At 46.6% G+C, this 11712-nt stretch overlaps 1 protein-coding gene and 1 long non-coding RNA gene across 2 annotated transcripts in view; one reads left to right on the top strand and one right to left on the bottom strand.

Annotated features, from left to right (window-relative positions):
- Positions 1-3487, bottom strand: part of LOC120880855 (serpin B3-like) — an 18625-nt gene extending 15138 nt beyond the window's left edge. Inside the window, exons 1-3 of the mRNA XM_040264252.1 lie at positions 3383-3487; positions 1920-2109; positions 1284-1340 (exon numbers count right to left, since the gene is read on the bottom strand). Of these exons, the coding sequence (XP_040120186.1) occupies positions 1284-1340; positions 1920-2084 (222 nt within the window). The 5' untranslated portion in view covers positions 2085-2109; positions 3383-3487. The remainder of the gene's footprint in view (positions 1-1283; positions 1341-1919; positions 2110-3382) is intronic.
- The window catches only part of LOC120880858, a 19248-nt gene extending 7824 nt beyond the window's left edge, over positions 1-11424 (top strand). The window contains exon 3 of the long non-coding RNA XR_005725136.1: positions 11298-11424. This is a non-coding gene — a long non-coding RNA (uncharacterized LOC120880858). The remainder of the gene's footprint in view (positions 1-11297) is intronic.
- The last annotated feature ends 288 nt before the right edge of the window (positions 11425-11712 follow it).

Genomic DNA, 11712 nt, shown 5'->3' with positions numbered 1-11712 from the left:
TAAGTCTGCTTGATCAGTACCTAGATTTTGGTATTTCTGTGGATGACTGTTGTTCTTTCCTGGCATTTGGTGTCTTTTGCTGGAAATATGCTTCATAAACTTACATTCAATCTTTCAGGAAATCCTTCCTTCCTTCTCTAATGGACTCCAGGCCTTCCTCTTTTGAACTGCACACGCTGCACCGTCCACTCTTGGGCTGTGTCTTCACTGTCGTAAATGTTTGTGTGTGTGTGTGTTGGTCACCCATGCATTTCTGACATTTTGTGACCCCGTGGCCTGCAGCTGGCCTAGCTCCATGGGATTTCCTGGCAAGAATACTGGAGAGGGTAGCCATTCCCTTCTCCAGCAGATCTTTCTCACCCAGGATTGAACCCAGGTCTCTCGTGTTGTGGGCAGACTATTTACCATCTGAGCCACCAGTGAAGCCCCTTGAGTGTTTAGGGATCAGTTAAACTTGAGCTTCTTGAGGCCTAATGGGTCGTATTGCGTCTCTAAGAGTCATCAACCGTAAGAGAACATGCAACCCGTATCTTGCCCTAGCTTGTGACACAAAGGCCTGTTATTCTCCGCGGGGAGATCGTCTTCTCAGCCCACTGGACTGTGCCCTACGGCTGCTCACTGTGATCACACATAGTGGTCACACTTCCCGGTGTAGGAAGAGTGTGCCTGGGACACTGCTAGCAGCTGTACACCAGCATCTCTAAGTCACGTGAAAACAAGAGTTCAGAGAACTGAGCGACTTCTCCGAGGAGACAGAGCCAGTTTTCAGTAGTGCTGGTCTCAGTCCCGGGTTGGGGAACGACGCTCGTGCAGACGGCATCGTCAGCACAGGAAAGGAGCCCTTCAACACGAAGCTCCGTAGACCCTCTGCTCTGAAACCCACGCTTCTCTTCAGAAAACGATGTCTGAGGCCAGCACGCGACCTGGGGTCAGAGCCAACGCTGCTCGTCTGCCTCGCCTAGTGCCCTGGGCCTGCGGGCTCTGCCGGGTCTGACTCTTGCGACCCCATGGACTGTGCCCACCAGGCTTCTCTGTCCGTGGGGTTTCCCAGGCAAGTACCCTGGAGAGGGTTGCCATTTCCTTCTGCAGGGGACCTTCCCGACCAAAGCTCGTGCCTCCTTCCCTGGCAGGTGGGTTCTTTGCCCACTGAGCCAACAGGAGAGCATTTTTGCCTAGATGTCCTCTAAAAATGGGCCTTTCCCGGTTTATCTGAAATTCCCAGTTTAACCAACAACCCTCTTGGGTCTGTGGCCTCCTTCTAGGTCCAGGGCTGTGAGACTCACGGGGCCTTCCGTGGCTCCTCCTTTCGTGTTGGCTGCGATTTCACTGAAGTGAAGGACCTGGACGAGACAGGGAGTGGGAGAAGGAGGCTTCAGAAACCTGCGCACATCAGGGTCGATGAAGCAAGGAGTAAGGGAGGAAGGGAAGGGTGGGTCCACACAAGCAAACCAGACTGCTAACCAACATCAACAGCAAAACCAAAAAAACGAGGAAAAACCCAAAGAGAATCAAAGACATGTTCAATACAAGCATTTGCTCCTAAGGAAACACAAGCTGTGTGTGCAAAGTGCAAAACTAGTTTATAACAAGTCACTTCAAAGAATCCTGGTTTATTTTGTAACCATTGTTGAGGAAATGTGTTTAAAAAACACTGAAAACATGGATGTTAGTCAATGCCTCACTTCTACTGAACTCTTCTATTAAAGTCATCTCTGGTTGCTGGGCAATTGTAGAGGTTCATCCCAGCCCCCAGAGGAAGTCCAGGCACAGGAAGCAGGTGGGGAGCCCTGCGGGAGAGTGTGTGCCCACCAAGTCGTGTGGTTGCTGGAGCTTCCCGTGGGACTGGGGACAGGCAGACCTGCACACCAGCCAGCAGACAAGCCGTGCAAACCTGTGACGGAAAGGCAGCTGCCACCTACCTTCTGCATTTGGGATGCGGTGTTTGCTCGGGCCCCTAAGTAAGTCATGGCTAAGGCTGACGAGATACTGAAAGGGGACAGGAAGATGTTTTCCTTCTCTGATTGTCTGATCTGGTGGAACAGATCGATTGCAAGGTGGACGATTGCTTCACCGAGGGAACTCATGGTGGCCGGATGTGGTCTGGAAGTCCTGGAGGAGCATCAGATGCATTTTATCATCACTCTAGTGAAGGGAAGTTTGTTAGTCTATAATAAAATTTTCTTAAAAGAAAAGTCTTGTCTGTGAGCTGTGGGATTCTGCCAACCATGTGTGTGCATACTCAGTCATTCGGTCGTGTCCCACTCTGCAACCCCACGGACGGTAGCCTGGGAGGCTCCTCCGTGCATGGGATTCTCCAGGCAAGAATACTGGAGTGGGTTGTCATTTCCTTCCCCAGGGGACCTTCCCGACCCAGGGGTCAAGTTCATGTCCCTTGCATTGGCAGGTGCCTTCTTTACCACTGTGCCATCTGGGACTATAGCTTCTTTCCTTTCAAAGTTGTTTTCAATGTATATACTTCATACTTAGAAGACTATAAGAAAAACTTTTGTAAAAACTAATAGAATATCTTTATCTTTTCTTGCTTACCTGCTGTACTAAGACCGGGTAGAGAAGACCTATAACAGATACCAAAGCAAAGACTGATGAGATAACATCCAGCCAACTGCCACGAGGCACCTCTCTACCATTCTTCCATTTAGGAAAACTACCTGGGCCTCTGCTGCAGTGAGCAGGCTTTCTGCTGAGTTTTGGAGAGCGGGGGCTTCTGTCTGCAGTGTGTCTCCTGTTGTGGAGCGCGGGCTCTGGAGTTCTGGCTCCTTATCTGTGGTGCTCGAGCTTAGTTGCCCTGCAGCATGTGGGCTGTTCCCGGAGCGGGGATGGAGCCCGGGTCCCCTGCACTGGCAGGTGGATTCTCACCTGCTGGGCCACCACCACCAGGGAAGCCCTGCATTTTTCTTGAAGGATTTGTGGGTGCTGCACCTCCTACATCTCGTCACATTTCCTCCTAAGGAAGCTTTTGTATTTTGGAAATAATTAAATTACCTAAAGATTAAAGCAGATGAAAAGTTGTTTTCCTTTTGCCCTGGCTAAATTCCCTGGTGGCTCAGACAGTAAAGTGTCTGACCGCACCGTGGGAGACCCGGGTTTGGTCCCTGGGTTGGGAAGATCCCCTGGAGAAGGAAATTGCACCCCACTCCAGTATTCTTGCCTAGAAAATTCCACGGATGGAGGAGCCTGGTGGGCTACAGTCCATGGGGTCACAAAGAGTCGGACACGACTGAGTGACTTCACAAATAATAAAATACAACCAGACAAAATGAAACAGATAAATGATGTACAATTGTATAGATAAGTAACATATCATTGTTGTTATTTTCAGAAAGGATTCATGTAGCTCAGCAGAGCTGCTGGAAGCACTTACCTGCGTTCCTGGAGTGAGCAGAGGTGGGCGGGCGGTCTGTAAGCCTGTGCTGTGAGCGCTCAGCTCCTCAATATATGCCTCTCTCGATTCCTCCCCTTCTTCACAGAAGCTGGGATTTCAAGTAAATCAACTTTTGGTTTCTTCACCAGGCTATCCATCACTTTCACGAGCATGAAGTCTCTATGAGTGAAGACAAAGTTATTGTTCTTTTCCTGGGTGTCCTTTTCTTCTGTGGAAGAAATTGTGACCTGCAATCATTGGCTCATATGAAATGCACGTACGTGTCTTTCTAAGACCAGCGAGAATAAAGTTAAATTCCAACTTCTTCATGTGCCCTAAGCTGCTGTTCCCAATGAGAGCCCTTAAACAGTCTTTCTTCTCTTACACGTTGAATTGTCTTCAAGGCCACTTCTAGTACAATTATAGTAATTAATAAAAAAGTACAATTAGAAAATTACATTTTCTGATCTATATTCTGAAAGAGTTTGTCCAACCTGACCACTATTTCCTTAACAATTATTTTGTATCACCAGGAAAATGTTTCAGACTCTCAGCTTAAGAGATGCTGGTGAAGCGTCTTAGCAGCAGTAGGTGGAGAAACGGTGCGTGCATGCTAAGTCACTTTGGCCGTGGCTGACTCTTTGCAATGCCAGGGACTGCAGCCGACCAGGCTCCTCTGTCCGTGGGATTCTCCAGGCAAGAATACTGGAGTGGGTTGCCATGTCGTCCTCCCGGGGATCTTCCTGACCCAGGGATCGAACCCAGCCCTCTTTCTTCCACCTGCGCTGGCAGGCAGGTTCTTCACCGCTAGTGCCCCCTGGGAAACCTGGAGAGCAGGTGTCCCCCACCCCCCCAAAGGCAGGGCCGCAGCCTCGGTGCCGTGATCTCCACCCCCGCCCCACAGCCGCCTGGCAGCCTGTCCTGAGGGTCCCCACGTTCGAAGATCAGAGGGAAGCTTGTCTCCCTGCAGTCACCTGCTCTCAGTGAGGAGAAAAATGGATAAATAGGGGCCATCTAGGGGCAGTTTTCTGATTTTTACACAAAGATGTATCAGAAAAATAAATTGTTTGAGCTCCAGAATTATGACATTTCTCAATCAGCTTGCACTGTAGCAAACCAGCTTCCAATTCATGGTCAGGACAATAAAATCAAATGCTGGTTTAGAAAAAAAGAGATAACGATTGTTCTTTGAACACTAAGGTTCCATCTTGTCACTGGAGCTGTATTCTCCTAAAGGGCGTTGCATTCTCAAAACAGAATGTTAAACACTGCAACTCTTAATGCTGGTGCGGTTCCGTTGCTCACTCACGCCCGACTCTGCGACACTATGGACTGCAGCACAGCAGGCTTCTTTGTCCTTCACTCCTGGAAGGCGGAGCCAAGGGGCCTTAGGGAGCATCACTGCGAACAAAGCTAGTGGAGGTGATGGCATTCCAGTGGAGCTCGTTCAAATCCTGAAAGATGATGCTGTGAAAGTGCTGCACGCAATATGCCAGCAAATGTGGAAAACTCAGCAATGGCCACAGGACTGGAAAAGGTCAGTTTTCATTCCAATCCCAAAGAAAGGCAATGCAAAAGAATGCTCAAACTACCGCACAATTGCATTCATCTCACACGCTAGTAAAGTAATGCTCAAAATTCTCCAAGCCAGGCTTCAGCAATACGTGAAGCGTGAACTTCCTGATGTTCAAGCTGGTTTTAGAAAAGGCAGAGGAACCAGAGATCAAATTGCCAACATCCGCTGGATCATGGAAAAAGCAAGAGAGTTCCAGAAAAACATCTATTTCTGCTTTTTATTGACTATGCCAAAGCCTTTGACTGTGTGGATCACAATAAACTGTGGAAAATTCTTCAAGAGATGGGAATACCAGACCAACTAACCTGCCTCTTGAGAAACCTATATGCAGGTTAGGAAGCAACAATTAGAACTGGACATGGAACAACAGACTGGTTCCAAATAGGAAAAGGAGAACGTCAAGGCTGTATATTGTCACCCTGCTTATTTAACTTATACGCAGAGTACATCATGAGAAACGCTGGGCTGGAAGAAGCACAAGCTGGAATCAAGATTGCCGGGAGAAATATCAATAAGCTCAGATAAGCAGATGACACCACCTTTATGGCAGAAAGTGAAGAGGAACTAAAAAGCCTCTTGATGAAAGTGAAAGAGGAGAGTGAAAAAATTGGCTTAAAGCTCAACATTCAGAAAATGAAGATCATGGCATCCGGTCCCATCACTTCATGGCAAATAGATGGGGAAACAGTGGAAACAGTGTCAGACTTTCTTTTTTGGGGCTTCAAAATCACTGCAGATGGTGACTGCAGCCATGAAATTAAAAGACATTTACTCCTTGGAAGAAAAGTTATGACCAACCTAGAGAGCATGTTGAAAAGCAGAGACATTACTTTGCCACAAAGGTCCGTCTAGTCAAGGCTATGGTTTTTCCAGTAGTCATGTATGGATGTGAGAGGTGGACTGTGAAGAAGGCTGAGCGCCGAAGAATTGATGCTTTTGAACTGTGGCATTGGAGAAGACTCTTGAGAGTCCCTTGGACTGCAAAGAGATCCAACCAGTCCATTCTGAAGGAGATCGGCCCTGGGATTTCTTTGGAAGGAATGATGCTAAAGCTGAAGCTCCAGTACTTTGGCCACCTCATGGGAAGAGTTGACTCATTGGAAAAGACTCTGATGCTGGGAGGGATTGGGGGCAGGAGGAGAAGGGGTCGACAGAGGATGAGATGGCTGGATGACATCACCGACTCGATGGACGTGAGTCTGCGTGAACTCTGGGAGTTGGTGATGGACAGGGAGGCCTGGTGTGCTGCGATTCATGGGGTTGCAAAGAGTCGGACATGACTGAGCGACTGAACTGAACTGAACTCCCTAAGTTTGCTCAAATTCATGTCCATTGAGTCGATAATGCTATGCAAACATCTCATCCTCTGCCGTTCTCTTTTCCTTTTGCCTTCAGTCTTTCCCAGCATCAGGGTCTTTTCCAGTGAGTCAGCTCTTTGTATCAGGCGGCCCCAAAGTATTGGAGCTTCAGCTTCAGCATCAGTTCTTCCAATGGATATTCAGGGTTGATTTCCTTTAGGATTGACTGTCCCTTGCTGTCCAAGGGACTCTCAAGAATCTTCTCCATTGCCATATTTTGAAAGCATCAGTTCTTCGGTGCTCAGCTTTCTACGTCCAACTCTTACATCCATACATGACTACTGGAAAAACCATAGCTTTGACTAGTCGGACTTTTATCACTAGTTGGCAAAGTGGTTTCTCTGCTTTCTAATATGCTGTCTAGGTTTGTCGTAGCTTTCTTTCAAGAAGCAAGCGTCTTTTAATTTCACGGCTGCAGTCAACATCTGCAGTGATTTTGGAGCCCAAGAAAATATGATTTTTCTGAGGGAGTATATATTGACCCATTTTCATCTTTAATGCCTTTTTCAAGATGGTGCCTCCGTGTTCCCCATTTCACAAGTGACAGAAGCAAGGTGCAGAGCAGCAGAGCAGGAGCCCAGGTATATGAGGAGATGAGTTTCTCGGGCGACTTCTCCAGGCAAGTAGCTGGTTTGAGCAGGCTGCGTGTGACTCACTCACACAGGGAAGTGTGTAGACAGACTCTGGGATTTTACTGACCTATCTCCTTGTTTAAGATAAAAAGAACCTGTTTTTCTGCCCTCCCAAGGGATATCACGTCATCCCACAGAATCTGAAGGGGGGGAATGAGTCTCCATATTCTTCTCCGTGGGACCCACAGTAACTTGGAGGGAAGGCTGGGCTCCACCCAGAGACCCCAGGCACAGTGAGTGGGGAATGGTTTGGAGCGGTTTCCTCTGGAGATGTGGCTTTCAGAGAAGGTCCAACTGTGCTCACTCAGCATTCCCCCAGATTGCTCTATCCAGCTGGGATTTAGCAGAAATGAGTCACGGTGGGAAGGGAATAAAGGTGGACAAAAGAACGTGTTTTTCACCAGAGTACACTCTTCCCCGAGGCATGGCTGTCAGTGGAAGGGCATGGCTGTCAGTGGAAGGGCATGGCTGTCAGTGGAAGGGCATGGCTGTCATTTCCACAGCATTTGGCCCAATATTTCTCCTTTGAAAGGATGTGGAATGTTTGTACTGTGAACCGACTTTCCAACTGAGTCAGAACTCAGCCCTCCAAACCCAAGGGTTCTGCACCCATGGACTCAATCAAGCAGATTGAAAATATTTGGAAAAAATTCTGAAAAGTTCCAAAAAACAGTCCTTGAATTTGCCCCACACCAGGAACTACTTTCCACTGTATTTACTACTGTTCAAATGGCCTTTACACTGTATTAGGTATTACAAGAAATCAAGAGGTGATTTAAAGTATAAAGGAGAATGTATATAGGTTATATGTCATTTCATAGAAGGTATTTGAGTATTTCTATATGCTTGAGGTATCCTTGAATCAATCCCCTGTAGATCTCAAGAAGTGTCTGTAGTGTAGATTTCGTCTTTTAAAATGGTAAAAGTCATTGGCTTTTGGCCCATTGATAGGGTTATGCAACCATGATCATGCTCTGTTCCAGAACAGTTTCATTCCCAAGAAGCTCCCTACACAGTTCTTCCTTCCCCTGCTTGGACGCACTGACCTGCTTCTTGTCTCCATGGATCTGTTTGTTTGAGGATTTCGTATAGATGGACGGCACAGTGTGTGGCTTTTAAATCAGGCCTCTTCCTCTCAGCGTGTTCTCAAGGTCCATCCACACCGTTGAAGGAACGGTGCAGCATTGCTTTGTATGACTGTATCATGCTCCGCCGTATGAAACACCACTTTTAACCCTCCATTCGTGTGCGGATGTACGTTCGGGTTTTGTGTACCGTGGGGACTAATGCCAACACGAACTCTCAGGTAGACATTTCACTGTGGACACATTTCTTAGGCATTTACCTAAGAGTGGCATTTCTGGGTCAATGGCAAGTCTGTTTGGATTGATTGATTGATTGATTTTTGCTCTATGATTGATCTAGAACTCCCATACTGCCTTCCCTAGCAGCTGCACCATTTTCCCCACCAGACTACGACGAAAGCGCGTGTGTGGAGTTCTGACTCTGCACATCTCCAGCGCTCGTTACTGTCCTTGGTCTGAGCCTGCTATCTCAGCACATCACTCACTCACCGGAAGACTCGCCCACCACAGCATCCCGGAAGCACAGGGATGGGGACACGAGCTGGAGGAAGGGCAGACGCATGCGTGTCTAAACCGGAAAGATGATTCCTGAGCTCAGCCCTGCTGCTCTTGGGGCTCCTCCCGGTTATGTGTCCTGACCCCCGAATGACAGTGGAGGTCAGAGACCCCTGAGCTGAGACTGGGTGGGCTGAGCGAGGATGGAGTCTGCTGGAGTCTGATGGGGAGCTGAGTCTAAAGAAGAAGGAAACAGCAGGAGAAAAGACCCAGGGTGAGAAACGACAAACATGAGGGATAAGAGCTCCCGGTCGAGGCTGCGTCTCAGATGCTGCCAGAGAGCAGGGAGACCCCTGGGCCGGAGCAGGGTGGACGTCTCTGGGCTCAAAGAGAAAGGGCTGTGAGCCCAGAGAAGAAGCAAGGAGCCCTGGCTGGGCCTGGAGGAAGCCGAGGGGACAAAGTAAGATAAGTTGGTCTTCAAGGGAACTTTCAACCAGGACTGAATTCTGAGAATAAACTTTCAAGATTTGTCATGCAGCATATGGCTTTGAGGGAAAGGCACTCACTGGTAAAGACTAGGAATTTGACTAAATTTGCAGAGGTCTCAGGCTAGTTCGAATAGAAACTGTATCATTCTCTCCACCCCAACCCCTCCTCCTGTCTTTGAAAAGTGCTTCTGGCATTTCATAGGCAAGGTTATGACACCCTGATGTCACAAAAGTGTTACAGAAGACTCAGCAATTCTCAGAGGATATTGAAGTCTGTAATTTCTAATTTATGTCTTTGGGGATCAAGGAACCCAATAAAACTCAAAAGGCAATTACACCTTCAGCAACTATCTTTCTAATACCATTGTTGGTTGGCTAAGAAGCAGCTCCTCTGTCTTCCTAAACCTTTACTTCCGTGTGGAGGGCGTGAAGGTTTGTCAGCGTTACTGAGTTGCACATCTAGGGAGCATGTAGTGAAACTGGTTAGGAGGGAAGATCATTCAAACATCCACCAGCAGGATACCTGCCAGTTGCAACGTTCCCTACAGATGCTGACACAAATGTGCACACACTGAATGTCATCAGAATAGGGTTAATACGCTTCACTTTAATTTTCTCAGAGGAGAACCAGCTGCAGTAAGATACAAAAAGATATTAACTAGGGAGTTACTCTCCTATGTGGGCTTATCAAGGAAGACAAAGACAAGTGCATAAGACTTCTAGCCCTCCACTCATTCCCACGCTTCCACCCACACCCTAGACAGTCATGCTAATCTATGCTTTCAATCATCTCCAAAGCTGTTCCCTGTTGATCCCTTACAATTCCCTCCCTGCTGCACCCTGGCGTTCCTGTTTTCCCACCCAGAGAAGTCAAGGCAGGCACTCCCTTTTAGTATGGCTGTCCCTCTTTCTCCTTTCTTTATGTGAAGTGTGAATTCTCCTATGATCTTGATCTTTTCCTGATCTTTCCTCAAGGGTGACTCCTTCCCAGCCCCTTCACAGCATGACTCCAGGAAACGTGGTCTTCTCGTTCTTTTATTCCTCCTGCCATTGTTCCTTCTCTGTCCCCACGTCCTATTTCAAGTCTCTGGCCCTCCGAGTATTTCAGGATGTGCCTACCTGCCGTCTTGTACGTTACTCCTTAATATTCGCTGAGTGACCTGTGGCCTCCACGCCCTTTGGGTTCCACTTCATCCCAGCTCCTTCCAGTGCTCGGCAACTGCAAAATTTTCATTTTGTCGCAACAGTTGAGTTGATTCTTGTTTCATTTTACATCTCTATTCTAGATGAATTTCTTCCAAAAGCTTTTCTTGACCCTTAAAAATTGAATCCATGATGTTTAATACCTATTTGAATATTTTCTTTAACAAAACAATATTAATTGTTGTTAATGCTTGTCACTAGAATACCAATATAGATGTAACCTTCTGGAGGCATAAAAAATTGATTACATGGGATATGGGCATGCTCAGGACTTTTTTTTGCTTCTCCAGTTCTTTTATTAACGTGTATTTTATTGAAGTTGGTTGCAGTACGATGTCTCAGGTGCGCAGCACGGTGGTTCAGTTATACATGGACACGTGTGCTCCTCTTCAGATTGTTTTCCATCACGGGGTTTTACAAGGAATCAGCTAAAGTTCCCTGTGCTACACAGTAGACCTTTGTTGATTGTTGCATATTGATTTTTTTTAAAATTAGAAATCTAGCATTCTATTCACACTAAATCAAACAAAAGAAATAAAAAACATCATAAATCTTTTAGTTAGGCAAAAGTTCATAATTTTCTAAAACACACATTTTTATGCATATTATTTATACATATGTATGCAAAAGCTTGGGGTTTCCCTCGTGGCTCAGTGGCAAAGAGTCTGCCTGCAATGCCGGAGATGCAGGGGACGCAGGTTCAGTCCCTGGGTCGGGAAGATCCCCTGGAGAAGGGCATGGCAACCCAGTCCAGCACTCTTGCATGAAGAACCCCATGGACAGAGGAGCCTGGTGGGCTACAGTCCACGGGGTCACAAAGAGTCAGACACGACTGAGCGACTGAGCAGGCATGCACGCATACGAAAGCTTTTCAACTGTGCTTGATGAAAGTGTGAGAAAGAACATTAAAAAAAAAAAAGAAGAGATGGAGAAATTAGAAAACATAAACTAAATGAAATGGGAGCCCTGAATACGAAAAAGAAAAAATGAAACACACTAGATAAAAGTAAAACGTCGTCTTATAGTCCAGCATTTTTAAACACGGCTGCTCATTAGAAACACATCAGGAGCTTTGGAGAAAAAATGCATTACCAGGCATTTGCATTTTTCAAAAAATTCCAAGATAATTACAATATGCATCTGGATTTCAAAAAGTGATTACAAGTTTTTATAGTAAATGGTAGTTTTGGTGCTTTATGATTTTATTATTTTTCTGTTGCTCAATCATGACAGAATGGTATTAATGAGTAACAGTTACATAATCACAATAGTAAAAGATGTTTATCAGTTTTCACAATCAATCAGTAGCCAGGCAAAAAGTGAAAGATAATTATAATCACAAGCCTTAATGGGAACATGGCTGACCCAACAATATAAAATAACTCGGGGGGCGTCGAGCAGAGTGGCGCGTTGAAGTGGACGTGCACACGTGCGCGTGCTTTGCCAGCTCAGACAGCCTGTCTTTTAGTCGGTGCATTCAATCCTTTGTCATT

This window comes from Oryx dammah, unplaced genomic scaffold (genome assembly GCF_014754425.2).
Source record: "Oryx dammah isolate SB20612 unplaced genomic scaffold, SCBI_Odam_1.1 HiC_scaffold_22, whole genome shotgun sequence".
Taxonomy (NCBI): Eukaryota; Metazoa; Chordata; class Mammalia; order Artiodactyla; family Bovidae; genus Oryx; species Oryx dammah.
This window is presented reverse-complemented; position numbering and strand designations above follow the sequence as displayed.